The 24310-nt window shown below is 56.7% G+C and overlaps 1 protein-coding gene across 5 annotated transcripts; it reads right to left on the bottom strand.

Moving 5' to 3' along the window:
* Positions 1 to 20871, bottom strand: RARG (retinoic acid receptor gamma). Of its 5 annotated transcripts, XM_031937808.1 has the most exons (10): positions 20809 to 20871; positions 17786 to 18117; positions 7955 to 8089; positions 6040 to 6188; positions 5548 to 5689; positions 4692 to 4852; positions 4152 to 4328; positions 3033 to 3237; positions 2549 to 2707; positions 1191 to 1390 (listed from the first exon to the last, which is right to left on the bottom strand). In XM_031937808.1, exons 2-10 carry the CDS (start codon positions 17970 to 17972, stop codon positions 1191 to 1193), a joined length of 1515 nt encoding a protein of 504 aa, XP_031793668.1. In that variant the 5' UTR covers positions 17973 to 18117; positions 20809 to 20871. The 5 variants fall into 5 exon arrangements, with proteins under 5 accessions (XP_031793671.1, XP_031793669.1, XP_031793670.1 ...); XM_031937811.1 differs by lacking the exon at positions 7955 to 8089 and having other exon boundaries at positions 1 to 1390; XM_031937809.1 differs by lacking the exon at positions 20809 to 20871 and having other exon boundaries at positions 1 to 1390; positions 17786 to 17972.
* Between the last annotated feature and the right edge of the window lie 3439 nt (positions 20872 to 24310).

The raw sequence follows: 24310 nt of genomic DNA, 5'->3' as shown, positions 1-24310 counted from the left end.
TGAGTTTCCATCACTTTATTTTGCAAAAATAGAAAACTCAGCAATATGCGATACAGCGGGAGGGAAGGGGGATGTAAACAAAGGGGGGGAGGGGACAGCACCCAGCCCCCCCAGAGAAAAAGGGGGGCCAGTGGGAATTTTATTTGGCAGCTAAATACAAACCAAGGGTTGGGAATCAGAAGGGGCCCTGGGCTCCACCCCCAGAACCCCCAGGGGGATGGGGGGTAATTCCAGGGTGTAAACAAAAGCTAATAAATAAATAAGAGGCTTCCTCTGGGTAGGGAAGGATCAGCTAAGCAGCCCTCCCCTCCCTGGGCTGAGCTGCTCTGGGGTACTGTGGGGGGAAGGCACTAGGGGTGGAGTGGGAGGGGCTCCCCAGGCCCCTCTGTAGTGTAGAAGGGTTCCGCCCCGATGGCTGAGATGGGGGGCGGGGGACACCCAAGGCACATGTAGGACTGGGGGATTCTTAACGGAGGGCACTTCCCCTTTTTGTGGGGGAAGCATGGGGACGGGGGAGTACGAGCTGAGCCATCAACAAAGAGGTGCAGAACGGGCCTGCATCTGCTCCCCTTCGCTGCCCCCACAGGCCTGGGGGAGCTCAGCTGCCCCCTCCCCGGAGCCTGGCACACAGGGAGGCAGAGGGCAGTATGTGTCAGGCAGGGAGCATTGCACAGCAGGCACAAGGGGGTGGAGGCAGCTGGCCCAGCCCCCCTGCTCCTCCCTTTGGTCTCTAGTGTTCCTAATTATTCCTGGAGGTCTAAGCACCTGGCAGGGGAGGGGGGGGGTAGGAGACAAGGTCCTCACCTACTCAGCACCAACAAATATTCTCCCCCTTCTCCCTGCTGGGAACGGAGGGATCTCGATGTCCAAGAGAGAGCTCCCAGATTCACAGCCGAGACCCCGTCTCACCCCTCCCGCTCTATCTCCCTAAGGTGGGGAGGGAGGCGCAGGAATCAGGTCCCAACCAGAAAAGTGTAGGGAGGAAGCCCAGTTAGGACTTGGTGAGGGTAAGGGATGGACATGTAGCCCAGGAAACTTTGGCAAAAACAAGGAGCTTGAACTGGTGCTGGTTTGGGAAACGGGAGTCAAGAGAGGGCAATAAGGTCCTCTCCCAGTCACTGGTGGGGATGGTCAGTCTGCTACCCAGCTATCTGATCAGCCCTCAGCACCGCCGCCACCACGGGGGGCGATCAGGGGTCTGGGTCAGGTTGGGGGCTGAGGTCCCCATCGCCCCCACCCCCTACTCCCTCATCCTCGCTGGGAGGCTCCGGTCGGGGCCCAGCTTGCGAGGAGTCGTCCTCAAACATTTCGGGGTTCTCCAGCATCTCCCGGATCAAGGGGGGCATTGGGCCTGGGATCTCCATTTTTAAGGTGATGGCGCGTTCGGCTCCTGTGAAGAGGAATGCCCATGGAACAAATGATCTCTAAGCTTTCACACTGGTTATTTCCCAACCTCTTCTACCCAGTCCTATGTCTTCCTAACCTCGCCTCCCTGCTCCTCCCTTTTAATCCCTAGGGGTCCTAATTATTCCCTGATATCTAAGCACCTGGCAGGAGATCAGGCTAGAACACTGGGCCTGAAATCCAAGCTCAAACACTGACTAGCAGTGTCATCCTGAGCAAATCACTTCATCTTGTTTTCTCAACTGTAAAATAGGTTTAACAGCCCCTACCTTCCAGAACTGTGAAGATTCAATAAGAGAATATTTGTAAAGCGCCTAGCATAGGGCTTGGCACACAGTAGGTACTTAATAAATGCCTACTTCCTTCCTGGTAGCCTTTCCAAAGAAACTGTCCCCAGTCATAACTGATCCACAGGGATCCACCCCTACCTTCCAGGATTGCTGGGAAGATTCCGTAAGAGAATATTTGTAAAGCACACAGTAGGTACTTAATAAATGCCTATTTCCTTCCTCCTCCTTCCTGGAACCCTTTCCAAAGAAACTGTCCCCAGTCATAACTTTGATCCACAGGGATCCATAACATTGATGAGAAAAGTCAACCCAGTTGTGCTCAGGCAGTGGGGTATAGAGTGGAAAGAAATCTCTCTGGAATAAGATCTGGGATCAAATGCAAGTATTAACATGTACTACATACACATGTAACCTTAGGTAAGTCACAACTTTTGAGACTCAGTTTTCTCTTCTGCAAAATGGGGCAATATTTCTATCAGCTCCTTTACAGGGTTGCTTGTGAGCAACGATTTTTGTTTTAAGTGAGTTTTTATTATGCCTTGGTAGTAACAGCAGCTAGCATTTACACAGCCCTCTAAGGTTTGCAACAGACTTTACAAATGTTATCTCATTCGATCCTTATGCCAACCCTGGAAGGCAGGTGCGATAATCCCCATTTTTGTGGATGAGTAAACTGAGGCAGGCAAAAGCCAAGTGATTTATTTACCCAGGATCACACAGCTAGTCTGTGCCTGAAATCTGGACCATTGCCTCCCTGCATTAACCTGGGTCCTTCCGGCCTCCTCGGAGCTGCTTCCCTCCCATGCCCCCCCGCCCCGCCAGCAAGGGCAGGACCCTCCCCCTGCCAGGCTGACCCTTGGTACTGATGCCTCGAAGGTCAGTGATCTTCATGAGCATTCTTGGGAACATGTAGGGCTGGCTGGGCCGGCGCCGCCTCGCATACAACCGCAGAGCCTCCAAGAGTGGTTCCTGCAATTTGTCCACCTTCTCCGGTTCCTCTAGGTCCATTCGGTCTGGGGAGGAAGAGGCAGGATTGCAGGGGGGGGGGGGAGAAGACCCAGTAAGAGTGCAGGGATGGAAGCCACGGGAATGGGGACACAAAGAAGGGGCTCCCGCTAGGGGGCATCCTAGAGCAAAACCAGCCGTTTCCCAGGTTGTCCCCAGTCAGCAACGGGAGAGAGAAACTTGTCCTCCAGCCTGGGAGAGATAAGAAGGACTGAGGCAGTCTCTGCCAGCAGCGGCTGTTTTAAAGAAAAACTGGACCCACGGGGTCCGGACAGCCTGGAGCACCAGGAAGACAACGGGGAGGGTGCGGAGATCCCAGGGGACGGGGAGTACCTCCGCAGATGAGGCAAATGGCGCTGAGCAGCCCCGTCTCCGTGTCATCCATCTCGAGAGGCAGCAGCTGCCCGGCAAAGGCAAAGACCAAGTCCGTGAGGGGCCCGAAGCCAGCATTGTGCATCTGCGTCCGATTTAGGGTCAGCCCGTCAGAAAAAGTCATCGTGTCCTGTTCTGGGGTGTATCGGGTGCAGATCCGAAGCATCTGGGGGCGAGGGGAGGAGTGAGACAAGCTGGGGAGGGGTCAGCAGGGGTCCTGCTTACTGGGGAATGGGAGCTGGCTTGGAGCTGGGGGCGGGGCTCAGGAACAGGAGGAATGAGAACAATCTGAGACCTGTCAAAAGTCAAAAGGGCTCCCAGAGGCCTGCCTTCCAGAAGGGGGCAAAGGGCAGGGGGGAGGGTCAGCCAGGAGCCAGGGATGCACCCCAAACAACATACCAACTTCCAGAGTATGTCCCAAGAGTGGGATAATTATGGAGGAAGAGGAGGAAGGTATGAGAGGAAGAAGACAAAAAGTCATTTCAAAGAAGGCCTGGGGTAAAAGGGCTGGCTGATGGTCAGTAATCAGTCCTGGGGAATGGAATGACCTCTCCAAGGGTTCTGACAGTATTGGGTTTCAAGGTGCTAGAACAGGAAAGAAAATATCCTTGGGGTCAGTCTAAACTAGTGGGAAGGAAGTGAGGAGAGTTCAGAAACCTGAGTTCAAGGATTCAACCAGAACACATTATACAAAGCACTCTGAAAGTTACTTTTAGGTTGTGGGGTTTTATTATTATTTCACTGAAACTGAGGATCACAGAGACCAGAGTTCTCCTGACCCCAACCCACACGTGGTGGCCCAGGAAAAGACCCAGGGAATGTTGGAAAAGAGACCCAAAAAATTCCAACAAAGACTCTTAGGAGCCTTGAGTTAAGGAAATAGGACACAAGCTTCAGATAAGATGGGATTTCGGGGGCCTAGCTGGGCGCAGATTCAGGATCTCCCCACGGGAAAGTAATTTCTAAGATATGAAAAGTTCTTGAGATGTAGGGAGTCTTGAGAAGGTGGGGGAGGGGAGCCTAAGGGAAGAGAGAATACAGATCGGATCTTAGGTGGCTAACAGGGTTCCCAGCTCTCACCAGGATGTCCAAGCAGGCTGCCTTGAGGAGGGTGATCTGGTCAGCAATGCTGAGTCCTGTGAACCCTGGTAGCCTCTTGGCAAATTCCACAATCTTGATGATACACTTGGTGGCCAACTCACTGAATTTGTCCCATAGGCCTAGGTCTAGCTGTACCCGGTGATCTGCACTCGAGTTCTAGGAATGAGAATTGGGGAGTTACAGGGTCAAGGGTCGTTGTGACCTTCTCTCCAATTCCTATCCCAGCATGGCTCATAGTAGGTGTTTGTCGAGGTTCCGTAGACACAACAACGTTCCTGAAGCTAGGAGGACCTCAGTTCAAATCCAGGCTCAGACCCTTGCTAGCTAAGTCACTTAACTCCCAATTGCCTCTACTGTCCAACCGACTGTTCTCCTCCTTAAAGTGGCCCCCCAGGACCCACTTCCATGTTATCTCCTTCCCAAACTCTCCAGCTGACTTCGCAGCTCCCCTTCTTTCTCAGCACCTCTGGCCCCCTTCTCCCAGTGCCCACCCCGGCGTCTCCCTCAGCACCCACTCACCGTTGTATACTTGCCCAGCTGGCACAAGGAAGGGAAAGTCTCCTGATGGGCCTTGCTGACCTTAGCAATAAGTTCTTCCAGCTGGGGACTCAGCTCATAGCTGTCAGGAGGACCCTCTTCCTTGACCTCTTTCTTCTTCTTGTTTCGGTCATTCCGGACAGCTTGGGGCAAAGCAGCAGGTCGGAGAGAAGTACACAGAGAGAGGTTAGGGCACCCAGGTCCAAACCCTGCCCTTTCTCCTGTGTCTTAGAGGGGTTCCTTCCTCTTCCTAGCACCCACTCTGATTCCTCTTTACTTCCCCACCTTTGGTGTCTCACAGTCTCCCTTCCCGGGCCCAGGGCTGCAGTCCCTGCTCCCTCTCTCTCCAGGCAGCAGGACTCCATCCTGCCCTTCCTGTCACCCTGCGGGAGCTACCGAGGGAGCCAGCGAGGGGGGTGGGGGTGGGGGTGGCAGGATACAAGGCCGGCAGGATATCCACTTATAGCCCTGGCAGCACAATGGTGGGGGAGGAGGAGGGAGCCAGCACCCCAAATCTGTTCTAAAGCCTGGTGGCTAGGATGAGGGAGCTTTTCCCAGGGGAGGAGGGCCTTCCACCCTTAATCTCCATTCCGATTTGTGGGAAACCAAAGGGTTAAGGCCCATGAAATGGTCTGAACTGGGGGAAAGGGAGAGGGTTGAGAATGGGTGGGTGGGGGTCCTCCTGAGTAGCCTTCATTGGTTAATAAGGATGGGAAGTCCTACAAAAGTGGGGTAAAAGGGGGCAGGGCTTCAGAGGCAAATCCGGGAGATATGGCTGAGAGAAAGAGTCCAAGAGGGGTCCCGGAAGGGGAAACGCTGAAGCAGGCAGGGGGCCTACCTTCCTTGGACATCCCAACTTCAAAACACTTCTGCAGTCGGCAGTACTGGCACCTGTTTCGGGTCACCTTGTTGATGATGCAATTCTTATCTCGGTGACAAGTGTAGACCATGTTCTTCTGGATGCTTCGTCGAAAGAAGCCCTGGTGGAGGAAAGAAAAGTTTTTTGGGGGGTGATCAAGCCAACCCTCCTAGAGCTCCAGGCTCCCACAATCACTGGGACCCACCCAGAGCCTCTCCCCTTTTCTCCCAACCCCAGCCTAGAACAGAGTGTGTTACACCCAAACACCTCTTTGCCTGACCCCTTCCCAGATTTCCCCTCTCTGACCCCACCCCAAGCCCCTTTCTGCCTTTTCTTGTATCCTTGGCCCTTAGCCCCGGCCATGGCGGCACACAGTAGGTGCTTACTAATTGCTCGGCAGTCCGGGCCTCTTAATCGTGTTCCCCCACTGTTTCCATCAGCCCAGTGGGCCTAGGCTTTCCTACCACACACCTTGCAACCCTCACAGGAGCTGACCCCATAGTGATAGCCAGAGGACTTGTCATTGCAGACGAAGCAAGGCTTATAGACCCTGGGTGGCGGCGGGGGTGAGGGTGAGCTGGGCACCATTTCCTCGGAGCTTGTGCTCTGGGTCTCTACAGCTGGGAGAGGAAGGAGCAACGTGGAATTAACTGAGGCAGCCTCCCCACAACACCTCTCTAGCAACAACAAGCCGACAATAACAGCCATGCAATCCATCTTCCAGCTAACAAAGTTCAGACCCCCTCCCGCTGACACATATACAGCTTTACTGTAAACAGGCCCCCTTCCCCCATTTCCCCACATGCACACAAACACCCACCCACCCCACCCACAGCCAGCCTCACCTTTGGCTCTCCAAAAACAAAGCCTAACCCCCCCCCCAATATAAACTCACTCAAACAACCCAAGAGGTTAACCCCTCAGTTTCCTCATCTGTAAAAATAAATAAATAATCCATTTGGACAGGATTGTCTAAAAGCAGGATGGTCTAGGAGTCAAACTTTTACCCTCACCAAGGCTCTTTCATCTTTTCCCCCACCCAGGATTCATGCCTACCCATCTTTCACAATGGCCCTCTCCCTGGGGCCGGAGAGCAATGGGTAAATGGGGAGCTGGAGTCATAGAGAGCCTGGAATGCTGGGCCTCCTTTTTTCCAAAACATAATAGGGTAGGAAGTTACCCTTTTCCCCTCAGGAAATGCTTTAATAATATGCCCCTATTCCTTAATTTCTCAATGTCTTTGCCCTAAATCTCTCTGGGGTTAAGAGAGACAGAGAGGTCATCCTGGGCGAATGGAACTCAAGTGCCCAAGCTGAGCTCCTGGCTACATCCCTTCCGCCCCCCCTCCCAAATCATCTAATTATAGCAAGATAAATGGAAAAATCCTGCTACCCTATTTCTTAATTTCTCAGTTGCAATATAAACTCAAAAGTTCTATTGCTTTACAGAGGAGGAAACTGAGGCCCAAGTAAAGGAAAAGGCTGGCTCAACAACACACCGCGAGACAATAAATCCAGTCTCCTTGAGTCCCCACCAAGCATGGTCATGCAGCTAGACTCTAGACACTGTCCTAATGCAGGGACTAGAGTTTAAAGGAGGGGAAGGCAGAAAAGGTGGGACTCTGCAACTGGGGCCCAGGGAGGGGAGAGACAAGGGGGGCATGTATGCAGAAGCATGTTTGGGAGTCTGTGGGGCATACATGCCTGGGAAGGCATGCAGCAGCATGCAAGGAAGGGTAATGAGGGACTTTGAACAGTTTGTCTCCATTCCTGATTATATTACAAAGCTGCTGAACTCCAAAACACCCAACGCAGCTCCCAAAGGGGGGCAAACCCACTTCACTTAATGCCTTGGTAATTAATCTGAGCGGAGACAAGACTGTGTGTGTGAGTGTGTGTGTGTCCCCATTCTCAAGCATTAGGTAAATCAGGCCCATCTGAGGGGAGGGGGGTCTCACTCTGAGAACAAGAGTTTCCCAAAATGCTGTTTCTGCAGTGAAGGAAGGAACCCACAATGCATCAGTTTTCTGAATATTCTCCCCAGCCCACTGGGGCCTACCTAGGATCGATCTCTAATCCAACAAAGGGTAAGCATGGAAAGAACATCCAAGAGCCAGATTACTGGGTTACAGTCTGGCGCTGCCCAATTTGAGGGTGGGATGGGGGAAGGGAGACCTGACCCCCCCCCCCATTTACATTAGAATTCAGATGGGGAGAAGTAGGAGTGTGACTTCTATTCAAAATTGGGGCCTGGGGATCGGGGCTGCTCCTAAGAATCCTGCAGAGAAAAGAACTGCCCAATTCTTTCCCCAAACCCGGTTTCCCCCACCACACTTTAATCTGGATGCACTGTGCCCACTGGGCAACGAACAAGGGTGGGTGCTCACCTCGGGCATTGACGCCTTCCTTGCCCTCAGAGAGCTGCCTCATTTCCTCTCTTGCGAAAGGCCCCCGGGTGGGGCCAAGCCGGCACGGGGCAGTGCCAGCCAATCCACAAAGCAGGGGGGTTCGAGGAGACAGGCCTAGGGGGCAGTTTTTCTACTTTGGGTGATGTCATCACCCCTGCCCAGGCACCCTCGTAGAGCCCTCCCTTACTCCCCACCCCACCACCCCGATCTCCAAAGCCTAAAGCACAAGCTAGTGATTTCAGAAACCCATCTGGAGAGGGGAAGTTGCTCCAGAGACCCTGACCACTGCTGGACCCGGCCCTGTCCCCGACTAGGGGCCCCTAGGCACAACAGGCTTGGCTGGGGCAGAATGGGGGGGGGGGGACTCTTTGGGGAAAGAGGAGGTGGTGGGCTCTGGGTTTTTCTCCTTTTAAAGTCCAAATTGCTGAAATTGAGGAAATTCCTGGCCAGCCAGTAGAGAGCTTCAAACAAACTCTTTATAACCCGCTGTAAATGCTCCCAGCTGCGAGGCCCAGGGCACTCTGAAGCCCTAGGCTCTGGAGCAGACCCACAATCTCCTCCCAGTCTCTCTGTCTCTGTGTGTGTCTCTTTCTCTCAAACACAAACACATAAACACACACACACTTACACACTATCCTCGTACCCCCCCCCCCCCCCCCCACAAAGAGCCTCAGAACACAGCCCAAACACCCAACAACACGGTGGCCCAGGAACAAAACACACACCCATTCCTGAGACAGCCAACCAGTGCCCTCCAAAGACCCAGTCTGTCCTGGAACACCTTTTTACCCAGCCTTTTTCCCGGCTGCCCGACCAGCTTTCCTTGGCCCTCCTCGGCTCCCTGGCACCCACCGCCAGATAGACCTCGGGCTGGCAGGGGGTAAACGGCAAAGGCCCAGCGCCCCCTCCCAGTGGCAATGGCAAGGAGAGGAAGTGGTCAGTCAATCCCAAGAGGCAGTTTGGTGCCTGCTTGGAATGGCAGAAAGGCCCTGCCTAACCCCACAAAACCCCAGTTCCTGGAGTCCCCCCTCGCCCCCCCAGCCCGGCCTCAAAGTACGTCACCCCCTTCGCCAGGCGGGCCGGGGAAGCCGAGGACCCAGGGAGGTTCGGGACCCCGAAATGCCGAGACCCCTCGGCCTGCCCCATTTAATTCCCCTGACTTCCACCCCTGCCCCCCAACCCCCTCAGTCAAGCCATTAGATCTGAGCTGTTCTGCTCTGGAACCAAAAACGGCTGAACTTGTAAACAGCGCTGCTGAGTGCCAAGGAGTGAGGAGCGTTGGCGGGGGCTCCGGGCTCGGTGACCGGGCTCGCGCACTCCCACAGCGCCCCCGGTCCGCCCTGCCCTTTTCCCCTCTCTCTTCCTGCCCCCGGTCCCGGAGGGGGCCCGCGCCCGGTGGAAAGGGCGACTGGCGCGCCGGGGGGGCGGTCGCCGCCTCGGGCTCTCCCTGGCCCCCTCCCAGCCGGCCCCCCTCCTCCCGGCTCCGCAGCCCACTCTTCAAAGCCGCCTCTCATCTGGACTTCATTTTTACTGCCTCCCGGTCCCGGCTTTTTATTACAGCTCTGGAGAAGGGGGCTCCGGGGCCCCAGCCAGGACTTCTCCATCCCGCCCCTCGCCAGAGGAGGGCAGGACGGATAGCTGGGGGCCCTCCGAGCACGAAGCCTCCCTTCCCACCCCCAACACACGCACTCCACTCTCTGACTCCGCTTCCTCCCAACGCGCGTGGAAACGACCCAGAGGGAAGCTCTGCCCTCCGCACGCCCATCGCCCCCCCCCCGCTCGCAGCCCCGCGCACCCCACGGGGAGGGGGACAGGATGCGCTCTCGCACAGACCACTCTCCCAAGCCGCCCACCCCCTCACCGCCTGCGGGTCGCGCGCCCCGCCGGGCGCCCCCCCCCCCCCCAGGGCCGCACGGACGGACCGCCCGCGGACGCGGCTGCCCCCCACTTCCAGCCGCAGCTGCCCGGGACCTCGGGGGGCAGGGGCCGGCTCGTAAGCCCACACAAACACACCCCGGGGACCCCCCCAGTGACGCTGGCCACGGGCTCTACACCCACTATGGAGATCGCCTACTCCCCGCCAACCGCACACGCCCAAAGCGACTCGGGGCCCCGCACTTAAAGGGCCAGCGCCCCCCGACATCCGAGGATTTAAAGGGCCCTCGTCGCGTCGCCGCCGTCGGGTCCACCCCCTCCTCCCTCCCGAAGGGAGCCCAGCGCTTAAAGGGCCGCCATCCGCCTCTCTCCGGCGCCCCGCGTCTCGGCCCCGGACGGTACCTACATTGCAGACTGGCGGACTGCGACCAAGCAAAGGGCTCCAGTCCGGCGAAGCAGGGGCCGCCGGTGGCTTTGCGCAGCAAGCCGGCCCCGGGCCCCACCGCCCCGTACAGCCGTCTGGGGCTCCCGGCAAACGTTTCCATGCAATCGTACATCGCGGCCCGGGGTGGAGGCGGAGGGGAGGCGGAGGGGAAGGCTGGGCGCCGGGGACCCGCGGGCAACCCCCCTCCTCCCCCGGCAGCGCCCCGCTACTGGAGGGAGGCGGGGGAGCGCTAGTGCCGGTCGCCGGGCAGCATGGGGGGGGCGTGATCCCCAGGAGGGGGAGGGGGCCGGGCGGGGCTGGGAGCCGCGGCAGCTGCGGTCCCGCTCACTCCGGGCGGGCGCCGAGGCTGCTCTCACTGGGGAGACCTTTTGTAAAAGCGAAGCCCGCAGGGGTGGAGGGGGTGGGGCTTGGAGAGCGGAGGGGGCCGGGCACCGAGCGGGAGCCGAAGGAAGAGCCGCGCGCGCGCCCCGAGACCTGTGCTCCGAGACACACACTCACGCGAGCGCGCGTGCACGGAGGCACGCACCCCTGCGGGCACACATCGTGCGCCCACAAGTTGCACGCCCGCGCGCGTATGCAAATGTGTGCACGCGTGCTGGGACGCCCCTGAATCCCAGGGCGCCGAGCGGAGGCCCGCAACTGGCACCCGCGCGCCCGCTTAGAGCGGGGGCGGAGGCAAGGAAAGTGAGGGGGCGCAGAGGCCTCCCCTCCTCCAACGGCCACTTTTCTTTCTAGCAACCAAGGGAAGAAGGAGCGCTAGGACTAAGGTTAGAGCAGGAGGAGAAAGTTAGTGTCCTCCCGCCCCCCCCGCGCGCACCGCTCCGGGTCCCGAACTCGCTCCCCTCCCCCTCCGCTCCCCCTCCCCCTCCCCCCACGCTTGTCCTGGAGGCTCCGCCCCCTTAGCGCGCTCCCGCCCCGCGCTCGCTCGCGGCACATTCCTGCGGCTCGGGCTCGGCCTCCTCTTTGGCCCCGCCCCTCCTCCTGGCCGCCCTCCCCCCCAACTCCTTGTCCCGGGGCCGAAGCGCGCGCCCAACGTGAACTCTCCGGGAACCCCCCTTAGGGCTGGCGGCCGGGCGCGCTCACCTCCCCCTGACCCGGCCCCGCCCGGCCCCGCCCAGCCGGCCGCCGGCCCTGCCGGCGAGCGTCCTTCTCCGGCCCCCCGCCCCCCATGAGCGAGGCATCCTCCGGGGTCCCTGACCGTTTGCTTAACGCCTCCAGCCCTGCTCCCCCGACACACCCGCTCGGTGGCTCCCACCGCCCTCCAGGCTCTCAATCGCCCGCTTTTAGGGGTCCTGGCAGCCCCCCTGGAACCGCTCCTCCAACCGAAGTGCCTCTCAGGGATTTCCAAGTGCCCATCCCAGATTCTCTATCTACCCCCCGGAATAAACTTCCTCCAAACACCCCTCTAAGGTGACTGCTCCGCTAGGACGAGCAAATGCTCCCCGGGGATAGCCAGCTGCCCCCAGTATCGCCAACAGCCCCCTACCACCGCTGCACCCCCCGGAATCAGTAGCTGCCGCCCCTCCCAGAATGAGCTGCCTTTCAGGAACATCAAATGCCCCTCAGGAGCCCTGATTTTACCCAGAATTAACTGTCCATCGGGCTCATCAAACGCTCCCTGCCCCCGAGAATCATCACCTGTCCCCAGGATCATGAATTCCTGAGGACACTATCTGTCCCCAGGATCACAAATGCCCCCTCGAAAGTTTTCGGAGCCCTCCTTCCAGCTCGTAGGCTCGCAACCCACGTACACAGGCAGCCCCCTGGGCGGCGACCCCCACTCTTCCTCCCCCTCCTCCCTGCATCAGTCACCCTTTCGGCGTCGGGATATGGGGAGACCCGGGACCGAAGGGAGCCCAGGAGCTGCTGGGGGCCCGGGACTAGGGAGGAGAAGCTAGGAGCTGCGGGGGAGGGGGGCCTGGGGGCCGGGGCAGAGAGGGTAGAGGGAAGCTGGTCCACGTCAAGAGTTTGCCCGGGCGGAGTCGGGGGGGGGGGGGGGGGGGGGGGGGGGCGGGGGGGGGGGGGTGGGGGCGCCCCCCGCCCCGGCCCGCCCCCCCCCCAACACGCACACACACACACACACACACACACACACGCACGCACGCTGCCGGCCCTCCCCCCAGCCTAGGCAGCGGCGGCGGCGGCGGCGGCGGCAGCGGCAGGGCGGGGCGGGGCGCCGCTTTTCTAAGAATCTCTGATGCAATGGGGGGGAGGGTAGTCCGGGGTACAAGGGACCCGAGGGGACAAATGTTGGGGGCAGCAAGGGGCGCCCCCGCATGCTGGGAGGTGAGCGCTGGAAAGGGATCCAGAAGCGGGGCTCGGGGCTAGACAGGCAAATAAGGGGCAGAGATGGAGGCACTGAGGGGCCGGGGAAGGCAGATCCCGGAATGGCGCGGGGGCTGACTGGATTAGAGCGTGGTCAGTGTAATGGGGAAGGGTCCGCGGGAAGCTCTCCCCTCGATTTCTTAACCCTCTATTCCTGAAGGGGGGCATCCTAACAAATAGGGGATGAATCCTAGAACCTGGAATTGAGCCAGAGGCAGGGTTTGGAACGGGGCTGGAGTCGCAGCAGTCAAATGAATACTCGTGTAACAGAAATTTATATGTGGGGACCAAAATGGGATTGACACCAACTCCCCAAAACCCAGGTAGAAGGGATAAAGGGATCCCAGTTCTTCAACGCAGGCTGTCAGCCCCCCGCCCTTCCCCCTCCACCCTTCCTCTCCTGAAAGGTCCCAATTAAGTCAGGCCCGCCTGGTTGGTAATTAGAACCAGAAGTGGCCAGGCCACAGGGAGGGGGACTGGGAGGAGGGCACAAGAGGAGTGGGGGAGGAGGGTTCCAGAAAGCCCTAAACCCTCACTAGCCCCCCTCTTCCCAACACCAGATGCTCCCCATTCCACATCACCCTTTTGGAGTTCTTTCCCTGCCTTCCTAAGAAAGGGGGTCCCAGGAGGGGAGGAGCATTAGGGCACCCTGCCTAACCTCTCCCATCAGCCTCACCCCCCCACACACAGCCTTGGGGAAAGGTGTGACAGGGAGGGGGGGTGGGTAGAGCTGTTCGACTCCCTCCTTACCCCAATGTTCCCCCTGCCCTTATTGCAGCAATTAGGCCCATTACTCTTCTAGCATTTCATGAAAACCAGATGTTCTCCACCAGCCTGGGGGGGGGGATGGGGGCACACTGCCTGACTCACCCCTCTTCTTGTGCCCCCTCCTCTCCACAAGCCACTCAATGGCACAAATACATACACACACACTCACAGAAAGGGAAACAGGGCATCTCCTCCCCCCCAATAAGGAAAGTGACCATCCAGGCCCTAAATTCTATGGGTCTCGAATGGTCTTACCCTCATTGTTACCCTTCCCCCAACACCACCCCTGGCACAGATAGATTCTAGCTGACATGCAGGCAAGAGGAAAAGGGGGGAGACAACTTTATTCCTCACCCCCACTCCTCACTCCCATCTACTATTTCTCCTTTCCAATTTGGGGGGGGGGGCTTTACAGGGCAAAGCAGGGACGGCCTCAGGGAAGAAGACCTGGGTTTTGGAGCAGCCCCTGATGGAAGGATGGCCCAGGGCAATGGGAGGGGTCTCTGGAGCTCGGGGAGGTGGGACTAAGGGGTGGGGAGCCTTGGACCGGGATAGGGGCCTTCCATCGTAAGGATTGGATAGAGGGGGGCCAGGGAGAGGCAGGGGGGTGCAGACTGGGCCCCAAAGGAGGCGGCTTGCCCAGCTCCCCCCGCCGGAGAGGTTTCCTGTTGCAATCAAAGCCCCGTTTGTGTCGGCCTGGAGCTGGAGCCGGAGGAGAGAGAGCAGGGAAGGGGAGGGAAGGAAAGGAGGCGGTAGTCTGGGGTTTTTTCCTTGAGGCCGCCTGCCCAGTGCCCTCACCCGCCTGTTCACTCTCTGCCTCTCTATTTGTGTCTCTGTCTGTCCTGACTGTATCTTCCTGGTTGTCTCTCTGCCTCAGGATTTCCCTTTGTTTATGTTCCTCTAACCATCCCTCTGATTGCTTCTCATCTCATTAATTTCTCACATCTATTTTTTGTGTGTTTCTATGTGTCTTTTCCCCGTGACCCCGAAGAGCCAGGCGGGACATCTATCCATCCCTAGATGAAATCCTGAGAATCTAAGAACTCAGTTTCCCCCCACCCCCACAGGAGAAAAGACCTTTGGAGAACCTTGCCCACCACCGCTCCCTGTCCTGGTTAGCACGAGTGCAATATTGCTACAGTCTCAACATTCAGAAATTCACTCACCCTCGGACAAAAAAAAAAAAAAAAGACCCCCTAGGTTCTACACATCCCTCGATGAAATTCTGAGACTTTCCCCCACCCCCACAGGAGAAAAGACCTTTGGAGAACCTTGCCCACCACTGCGGTCTGCTCCCTGCCCTGGTTAGCATGAGTGCAACATGGATACAGTCTCAACATTCAGAAATTCACTCACCCTCGGACAAAAAAGAAAGACCCCCTAGATTCTCAAAGCAAAATACATTGTCTGTGGAGACACACATCCCCACGAAGCCCTCCCCGCCTTTACTTGCACACAAGCCTCTACATGCTCAGCCTAGCACATGCTCCCCCAATCTCCCCCCAGCTTGGCTCCCTTTTACTCATCTCATCCATTTAAACGTGAGGGTGGGTCCCTAGCAAATACAGCAGAACCTCAAGTACTCAAAGGGGATTACAAAAGGGGATAGGGGCCTATAGCGAGTTTCTATAAAAAAGTATGAATTCGCTCACACCTGGGCAGCTCTAAGATAATGCTCTTCCTTGACTCTTCCACAACAAGCTCTTATCTTTTTGACTCAAAAGGACTTGGAATAGAGAAAAAAAAGAAGCCAGAGATTGCTGCGTGGGGTAAAAATATGGAAGGAAATGAAGAGAGGTTAAAAGATTTAGGGTCTAAAGGGAAGAGGGAACCCTCACCACTAACCAGAGCTCCCCTGGGACAGCACATGGTTCTTATTCTCTCCTTTTGTTTCCCCTGCTCCCCTCACCAGCTTTCCCAGGCATCTCCCCCACCCAAGTCTGAGGCCCAGGCTTTCCCACCCCCAACCACCACAGCTCTGCCCAGGCCTGTCCCCAGCAGCCGCACCCTCCCCAACCCTCCCCAGATCTCAGTCCTAATTCCTGTTCCTGCTCCAGAGCCTACTTCTCTGCCACTGCCTTTAAGGCGGCCTTGGAAAGGGAGCCATTGCTGGTTCCTGACCCTTTCTCCAACCTTAACCTGCCTCGCATGATTTTTAACAGTGTTAGGACTAGAGACTGGGTCAGAGGGTCATGGACTGTGACTTTTGTTGTAACTCCAGGATTCCTAGCTCCCAGGTCTCTGGACTGTCTCCCTAGAATAAGGTTCATAATCTATTTTTTTCTTAATGTATTTTGATATAATGGTTTTCTTTTATAATACCATCTATTTTATTTTATACATTTATACATTATTTAATATACTTTGATAACTATTTAGATATAATGGTTTCTTTTCTTTTATATGTTTAATATTTATATATTTTAAAACTTCATTTTAAATAGTCTGTAGACTTCACCAGGCTGTCCAAAGGGTCCACAACAAGAATCTCCCCCCTCACAAGTAGTTGTCCCCCTTATCTTTCTATGTCATCCCACTCCTCTCCACCAGAAAGTTTATTTTCTAGTTTTCAAGACCCACAACTGCTTCTCCTAAGACACAGACACCTTATTCAAAGAAGAATAGGGTTCAAAGTCCTCATGATTTTGCAATAATATGGTAACAGGGCAGGGGTCTTGCTCTTCACACTCCAGAGCCCTAAAAACTTGTTTAGATAGAGTGGGGACACAGGGAGGGCTGCCGCTCTTAGAGAAAGAAGAGACATTCTTCCCATGCACCTGCATGTCATCCCCACATTTTCCCCAGATTTTAAGCACACTGACAACGACCGACTACAGCAAATCCATTGGGAGCCACACATAGCCAGCGGCCTCCTAGGCGGGCACCCTCCGCCCTGCCTGTCCTTTCTGTGTGTGAACAGTCCATATGGACATATATGTGTGCACACACATGCATGTAACTACCCATGGGCACACACACTCTCACACACACACAGTCTGTCTCCAGATGAGCTCACTCTTTCCAGTACAGTTGCCAGCCCAGCCTAGTCACCCCTTTCCCTCCTTCCCCCCACCACACACACATACGCACTCCTCTCAGTGGCCCCTCCTCAAATATCAGTCTCCCCTCTCTCCCCCCCACCCCGCTCCCACTCCTCCCCCATTTCTCTATCAAGGCCCCCGACCATCTCTGCCTTAGTCCCCGTCTCTGTTTCTTTGCTTCTCTCTCCCCTTTCTGGTTTGGGTTGGGGGCCTCCCTCTGGCCTCCCCTGCTCAGGCTTCCTCTCTACAACTCCATCCCACTCTGACCCGACCCCTGGGACCCCTGGCACAGGGATGGTGAGAGGAAGAAGCCCCCGGGAGAAGGGGCAGGATGCCTTGCAGGAAGAGAGTGTGTGTTTGGGGTCAGTGGGGGGAATGGAGGAGGACCTGGGCTGTCAGCACCCAGGGATTTCATTCGAAGTGGGTAGGGTAGGGGGGCATGTTGGGATCTGCACTGTGCACAGGTCCTGTGCCAGGCCCCAGAGGAGGGGAGGGGCACCAGATCCACAAAGAAGGGAGGGAAGATAATCTTAGGGCCCCACCCCCCTGTCTGGGGCCCCACCTCCCCTGTTTAAGATATAAGGTTCTCCCCTGTAGGGGTGCCCTACACCCCCTTGCTGGGAACTCATGTACCTTTAGTGTTTTAACCCGGATCTCCTCCTTTCTATTTTGGCTTTGGGGACTCTTCTGAAACAGACTGAACCCACTCACCCAGAAAATGACTACCACTCCCCAGCCTGGCTTCCTAGCCTCCTCGGCCTCCCCGGACTCTATGGTGATAGGATGCTATCCCTGAAGACAGTAAAATGTGGAATCCTATGTCCACCTAGCTTGGGGCAAGTCCACAAACCTCAATTTCCATCATCTGTAAAATGGCAGTAATCACAGTACCTACCCACTGAGCACTTAGGGAGGAGCAAAGGAGAGAGAACAATTTGCAAACCTTCATTTAGCATAGAAACGTGTCAGGTATTATTATTCAGCAACAAATAACCAGAATTCTCAGGTTCCAGACTACAGTCTCTAACCCCCTCCTCCCCCCAGTTCTTCCCTTTCTGCTTTCCCCAATCTATTTGCATGCAAAAGCCCTCTTCATTTTAACTACTTCCACGTGGCTCAGATCTGCATCGCTGCCTCCCCCCACTCCCCAACAAAGGCTCCATCAGAACAGTTTTTCCAGTAGCCTGGGCTCTCAGAATTAGCTCTCCCACCTGGGGGCCCAAGAGCCTGGCTGACTATCTCCCGACGGAGCTGGGGCTCCAACGAAGAATCAGCCTATATCGGAGAGCCTTTCTCTGAAACCCCTGCCCGGTGGTCTCCCCTTCCCCCCTTCCCCCCACAGCCCCCGAGACTCACACAGAGAGGCCATCTCCTTGGGAAGGTCGGGCTGGCCCAGGCCCCGGAAGCCAGGACTCAGCATCTCAAAGGGGGGGGATCCCCGGAGTCCCCCAGAGAAGGCAAAGGGGAAGCTCGTCGTCCCAGGGAAACCAGCCCCAGGTGCCAGGGCACTGGGGACAAACAGACGATCCTTGTTGGCAGCCATGGTGGTGGCATGGGTGGCTGAGCCTTCTAGGGTCTGCAATGGGCGGGGGGGACCCTCAGCCACACCCCCCGCCCATGCCCGACGCCTAGGCCCGGGAGGCTCCGTGCCCACCCCGTCTAGCCCAACCACCAGGGTTCCAAGGGTCCTGGAGGGGAAAAAAAGAAAAACCGTCAGATGAAAAGGGGGGTCACCTTTAGATAGCAAACACCCCTCTTGTGCCTCACTCTTAGGGCAGCGACCTTCGATTTGCAGCTGCCAATAAAGGGCCCTTGGAAATTTAGGGGAAACACAGAAGGGTACTTGTGCTGGGCCTTAGAGAAACCCTGCAGAGCCACTGCCGGGAAGAACACACTGGGGCCCCGGGGCTATTGTCTGTCTTAAGTAGGTGAAAGAGGTGAGGGGAAGGGGGAGGAGGGAGGTGAAGGGTCAGGCCCCAGGACATAGGAGTTTGGGATAACAAAGGGGGAGGATCAGTTTCTAACTCTATTTTGAAGCCTGACCTGTCTCAGTTTCTCATCCCCCTTTGTGTTCCTTATCTCTTTATTAATCTGTGTACATTTCACACTCAAATCCTCCCCAGCTACTCTTCTGGCACACTTACCAATCCCCTTTTCTGAAATTCTGATTCTCCCAGTTTTCCTTCCCTCCTTTCTTTTAACTCTCTCCTTTTTCCGTTCTCTTCCAAATTCCTCAACTTCCTTCCCATCTCTCCATCTTCTTCCCAGATCTCTCTCTCCCCTTTTCCCTCAATGCCTCCTTTCATCTCCTTCCTTCCTTCCTTCCCCCTTTGCTTCCATTTCTGCCTCCCAGACCCCATCCCTCTTCCCACACCTCCGGCTCATTCTGATTCCAGTCTGCATATGACAGCTGGGCTTGGGAATGGGAGGCCTCTGCATTGGGCCCAGGGTATCCCCTCCTAGAACTCTCAGGGGGAAAGGATGGAGACACAAAAGGGGAGAACGCAGTACCAAAGAGAGAGAGGTGGAAAGGGTTCCTTTATCTCCCCCTTTTTATTTTAGCTTCTATTCATGGAATCATGATGATCTTTATATTTTCTATTTGCTTCTCTTACCAACGCTCATCTTTGGGCATATCTTTGTCCTGTACTTTTACAGCCCTTAGTTTACCTGCCTTCTACCTCTGCTTCAGTGTGCCGTATCTGTCTAATCTCTCCCGTGTGTCCGGGTCTCCAGCCCCTTATGGTGTATCTTTCCATTCTGGTCCTCAAGCTTGGTCAAGAATCACCCCCTTTATCTTGCCCTACACCCATATACCAAGGAGTCTGACCTTCCAACCTCAGGGGCCCCATCTCTCTTAGTTTCCCCTTCTTCTTGGAGTCCTTATCCCAGGTGGAGCCAGGAGTCCTGGCTCCCAGAGGCCCCTGGGCCACAGCCCAACAGGCTGGGCCACATTCCAACTGTATTAACCCCTTTGATGCCAAGGATGAGAAGCAAGAGGCTTTCCCCCCTTTCCCCCTCCCTGGCCCTAGCCCAGGATGGCCAAGGTCTCTCCCACGTTGGTTTCTATTTTTAAGGTTCTCAACTGGGGTCCAAAAAGAAGGGTCCCCTGGAATAGGGGACAGGAAGACAGAAATCCAGAAATTGATGTTCCAAGACTTGGATCTCCCCAGGGAATGGAGTTGTAGATGAACAGGAGCCATCCATTCTCATCTCCCTAGAGACTGAGGGACGGGGAATGGGGGACAAGGCTAGGAAAGGCCTATGTCTTATCTCTGGAGTTTAGTTCCTTGTAGATGGGAAACTCAAGCTCAGGGTAAATTGGGGGAACTTTGGATTTGGAAGAAAGGGGTGGTACAGGGAGTAAAGGAGGCATTGAGTTGGTTATGAGACACCTGGGTTTCCCTGGGGAGCTGTCTGGAAAGAAATGTTTCTCACCCCTCTACGCCACCAATATCCCACCCCAGAGAGTGGGCCCAGTTGAGGGGTGGGCTGCTTTACAAAGCAGCTTCTCTTATAACTCGGGGGGGGGGGTGGGCGTGGGCAGGGATGGAGGGTGGATGGGAAGGGGGGCATGTCTCTCTGCCCAGTCCAGCTAAGCTGGTGGAACAAAGAGGCTCTTGTGACTGCTCCCCCCTTCTTTGCCCCCCCTGAATAAACACGACCACCTTTTTCCATGACCCCATCCACAATCCCAGTGGAAGGATTCAGGCATCCTTAGGCCTCCTGCCTAGGCCCCCTGGCTGCTGCAGAGGGCATGGGGCTGTTTCCTTTGGCCCTGTGCCAAACTCAGAGGAGCCCAGACCCCTGGATCCCCACCCGCTCCTAACCCCAGGTGTCTTCCCTACACTAAATTGGCCCCAGGAAAGGGCAGTGCCCAGGGGAGAAGGCAGGCAATGCCAGTGGAATGTGTGTGGGCATCGGAGGGCACGGGCAGGGTGGGGCAGGGGGGAAACTGGAGGTGCCAGTTAGGTGGCTTTCTGAGCCAGGGGGGAATGTGCCAGGGTTGGGGTAGAAGGGGGCGTGCCCACCGCTCCCTACCAGGGCCCTGAGCTATGGTGTATGAATGGGGGAAGGGGTGTTGTTGGGGAGGATATCCCCACTCCCTTCTCCAGAATTGGGGGAGGCACAAGCTACCCACTTCCCTAACACTGCCCTCTGAAATCCAGGCACAGGTGAGGTGTTCTCACCTCCAGAGGTCCCACGTCATCTCCCCAGAAGTTAGTCCATGGCTGGAGAGTGGCAAGCCTGGGCTCGGGGAGTGAGACTCCAGCTCCCCCCCCCCCACCAGACCCATCCCGATTTTCTGACCTCCCCCTCTTTCTCCCATTCTTAGCCCCTGATCCTCCTCCCAATTCAGACAGACAGCACACACTTACCCTCTGGCTGCCTGAAACACTCCCTCCTACATACTGGGCAAAGCTGAGGAAACTAGGCTGTGACTGCTGGGAAGAAAGAAGCCAAAATCAGTAAGTAGGGCTGGAGGAATACGGTTTGGGGGTCCTTTACCTCAGTCTTCAGCCTTCCTCTCTCACCTGGGTTTGCAGCCAGTGACCCAGAGGAAACTTCTGACCTAGCCAGTGGGGAGGGGGGAAAGGGGAGCACAAGCTTAGACCCTCTGATGGAAGGGGGGAGACCTAGGGGTCCTGATCCCCTAATACCCAGGCTCCCCCACTTCCCTCCAACTCCCACCCCGCTTCAGGCAGCTCTTAAGTTTAAATCTCTGCTCTTCATATCCCTTCATCTAGTGTCAAAGGGGAGGAGAACCTCCCGGACCAAAATAATTTCCCTAGCTGCTCCAGGGTTGCAGCTCAGTAGTCTCTTTCCCGGTTTTAGGGGGAGAGAACAAAGCCCAGGATCGTTCTCCATACAGTCCCTCTTCCAAATAACTCCCTGCCTCCAGGACCCCCTGGGGAAAGGGGAAAGCTAAAGATCTGTCCCAAGTTCTACCGGTGGCCCCTGAAGCTCCAAGCTCTGGGAGAGGATGAGATAAAGCTTCCTCACCATGAACATTCCCCAACCCCACCGATCCTCCTCTCACCCCAAAGTTCACCGTCTCAGGGCACTGATATCCCCTCTCGGGTCGACTGGAGCCCCCAGAAACCAGAAGAACTTTCTCCCTCAAGGACCAAAAGGCAGCCTTCCCAGACCACTGCTCCCCGAGGTGATCCCCTCTTCCCACTGTAGGACCCAAGCATCCCAGCCCCCTTTTCCTTCTGACTCACCTGGAAGGGGAGGGGGAAAGGGAATCCTCGAAGGCCGGAGGTCCCAGAATTGAACGGTCTTGGTGATGGGCAGGCGCTAGGATAGGGGTTCGCGGTCAGGGGGGGACCCTTGGGGGGGCCCACGGGCTCTAAACTAGGACTGTCCTGGGGCCTCTTGGAGCCTGCCCGCCCACGTGACCGCCCCAAAATATCCGACACATTTTCTCCCAAACCGCACACTGACTCCGCAGGCGGGGACACGGAAAATATTTTCTTTCTTTTTCTCCCTCCCTCCCTCCCCCCTCACCTCCCTCCCTTCCTTGCCCTGCCCCCCTCTCCCCCTCCTGCTCTCGCTCCTCCCTCCCAGGACGGCTGCCCGGGCCCGGCTCCCTCCCTGGTGCCCTGAGGCTGGGGAGAAGAGGGGGGGGTTGAGGGAGAAGGGGGGGCGGGGCAGCCGGGGACGCCTGTCTCTGCCCCTCCCTTTAGCTTGGCCTTTGTTGCTCGGTCTCGGGGAGAATAGGCATGGCTTGGGGGCAGAAGAGGTCAGTGTCTGGGGTGCCAGGGTGCCAGCCCCCTCTCCCAGTTTTGCTTTATCCTGTTCCCCCGATGTTGGGGAATGGGGTGCAGTGGGGGTAGCTTGGCTCGGCCGAGCACCCTGCCAACCTCTTTGGCTCACTGTGTGTCCCTGATGTGTGTGTGGGGGGGTGGCTACTACTCACCCTCAAACATTGGGGGAGTGGCGTCTTCAGCTACTTCAGAATCCCTTCCCTTTTTCAATTCCATTCAGTTCAATAGACATTTCTTAAGCACCTACTGCGTGCCGGGCAGTGTTCTAAGAGCTGGTTATACAAAAAAGAGGCAAAAGACAGTCCCTGTCCTCAAGGAGCTTATAATCTGATGGGGGAAGACAGCAGGCAAACAAACGTCGGGTCAGATCGCTTTTGACTTAAAGGGCAAACTGGTTTGACTGATGGGGATGTTGGAGGCTCAGTAGGAAGACCCCCTTCCTGTCTTCTCATAAGACGCAGTGCCCGGGTCCCTTGTGTTCCATTCCCCCACCCCCAATGTTGGGCCTGGAAAGAGAGGAAGAAGTGGGGGCGGAGGTCAGGGGAAGCGCCAGGGTACTGGGCTGGTGGGTGGGATGGAGGAGGAGTGCTGGGTGTGAGAAAGCCTGGCCGGAGCCTGAGAGCGTTGTCTCTGTGTGTGTGAGTCGGCGCACAATGTGTGCTCCATAAATGTTACTGACTGGGGTGGGTGTGTCAGTCACCGTCTGGTGGCATTTGTGAGTGTCTCTGTGTCTAACGCCATCACAACTGCACACGAAATTTCCAGCAGGACGACAAAGGACGTTTGCCCCATTTCAGACCCAGTTGTTGGATTTGGGGGAAGGGGAAGGTACGGGGAAAACATTGAAGGAGGCGCCTAAGGGAGGGGTGGGATTCTGGGAGCTTAGGCCCCGCCCCGAGCTCCCTCTCTCCAATCACCCACCTCTGGAAGGGGGAGCGCTAAGAAAAGAGGCGGCGGGATGGAAAAGGGAAGGCTTCCCTGGATGGTTGTGGAGACTGGACTGGGGGACGCTGCCCAAAGGAATTTATTCCCTCTCCCACTAATTACTCTCTAGGGTCCTATATGTGCTCGGTAGGAGACTTTGGAGAGCCGGGGACCAGGACTCCCGGGTACCATTACATTTTCCATTTCGGATCCACTCCTGGATTCTCGGTCCTTGGGTTGCTAGTGAAGGTTGAAGTAACGCGAAGGAAAGGGACTCATTCTCCGTCCCCAGAGAAGCTGGGCTAACTAGGTCTTCTCTCGGTCCACGGGGCGGGGAGGAGCTAGGAAGCAGTACTTCTGGGGCCCAGTCCCCGGAGCGGCCACGGCTGCTGTTGACATTACTCGGTTACTCTGGGAGCCACGCTGGAGCGGGGAGGGGCTGTCAGAGAAGTTGGACTCGGGAGTCCTGGCGGGGACTTGGACTCGGGAGTCCTGGCGGGGACTTGGACTCGGGAGTCCTGGCGGGGACTTGGACTCGGGAGTCCTGGCGGGGACTTGGACCCGGGCGTCCTGGCGGGGACTTGGACTCGGGCGTCCTGGCTAGGGAGATGGTGGAGCCCCCGTTTGTGGCGTTGGGGGAGAGGGAATTCTCTACACAATTAACTCTTTCTGTCCGGCACAGTTTGGGGAACGGGGGGGGGGGTGGAGGCGGAGAACAGAAGGGCGGGACCCAGTTGCGGTTTGGAAAAACGGTCTAGATCCGCTTCCCTGGCACATCTGTACTTGGTTTGCAGTGAATGAGTCTCCTGTTCTGAGTCGGGCGGGGACACCGTTACCTCTCCCCTCCTTTTCCCGGGCATCCCCACACAAACCCAGGCACCACATCCCAGGATCCCCTCCCTAGGCATCACCTTCGGGCCAGCTCACCACCAGAGAGCCACAAGCCCTCCTTTCTCTTTACCAGGAGGAATTTTGGGGCAGAATAAGCCTTGTTCCAAGAGGAAGGGAGCAGGATGGGGAAGACCACGATGGAGAGAAAGGGAAGGGGACAAACGACCGGGGTGGGAGCGGGGAAGGGAGCAAGCAAAAGGAGAGGGGAAGGTGTCTGCTAACCAAGCACTCATTCTTGCCAAAATGTGAAATAACTTCGAATTTGAAAAAATAAAATAAAGGCGAGAGAGAGGCA

Source organism: Sarcophilus harrisii, chromosome 5 (assembly GCF_902635505.1).
Source record: "Sarcophilus harrisii chromosome 5, mSarHar1.11, whole genome shotgun sequence".
Classification (NCBI taxonomy): Eukaryota; Metazoa; Chordata; class Mammalia; order Dasyuromorphia; family Dasyuridae; genus Sarcophilus; species Sarcophilus harrisii.
This window is presented reverse-complemented; position numbering and strand designations above follow the sequence as displayed.

What these genes read in the sequence shown, in the direction of transcription:
- RARG (XM_031937808.1), bottom strand. Translation starts at nt 17,972, where the DNA reads ATGGCTGCCAACAAGGATCGTCTGTTTGTCCCCAGTGCCCTGGCACCT. An exon ending in AGCTGGGCAAGTATACAACG is followed by an intron (nt 4,329 to 4,691) that starts GTGAGTGGGTGC and finishes TCTCATTCCTAG; the next exon opens with AACTCGAGTGCAGATCACCG. An exon ending in CAGCCTGCTTGGACATCCTG is followed by an intron (nt 3,238 to 4,151) that starts GTGAGAGCTGGG and finishes CCTCGCCCCCAG; the next exon opens with ATGCTTCGGATCTGCACCCG.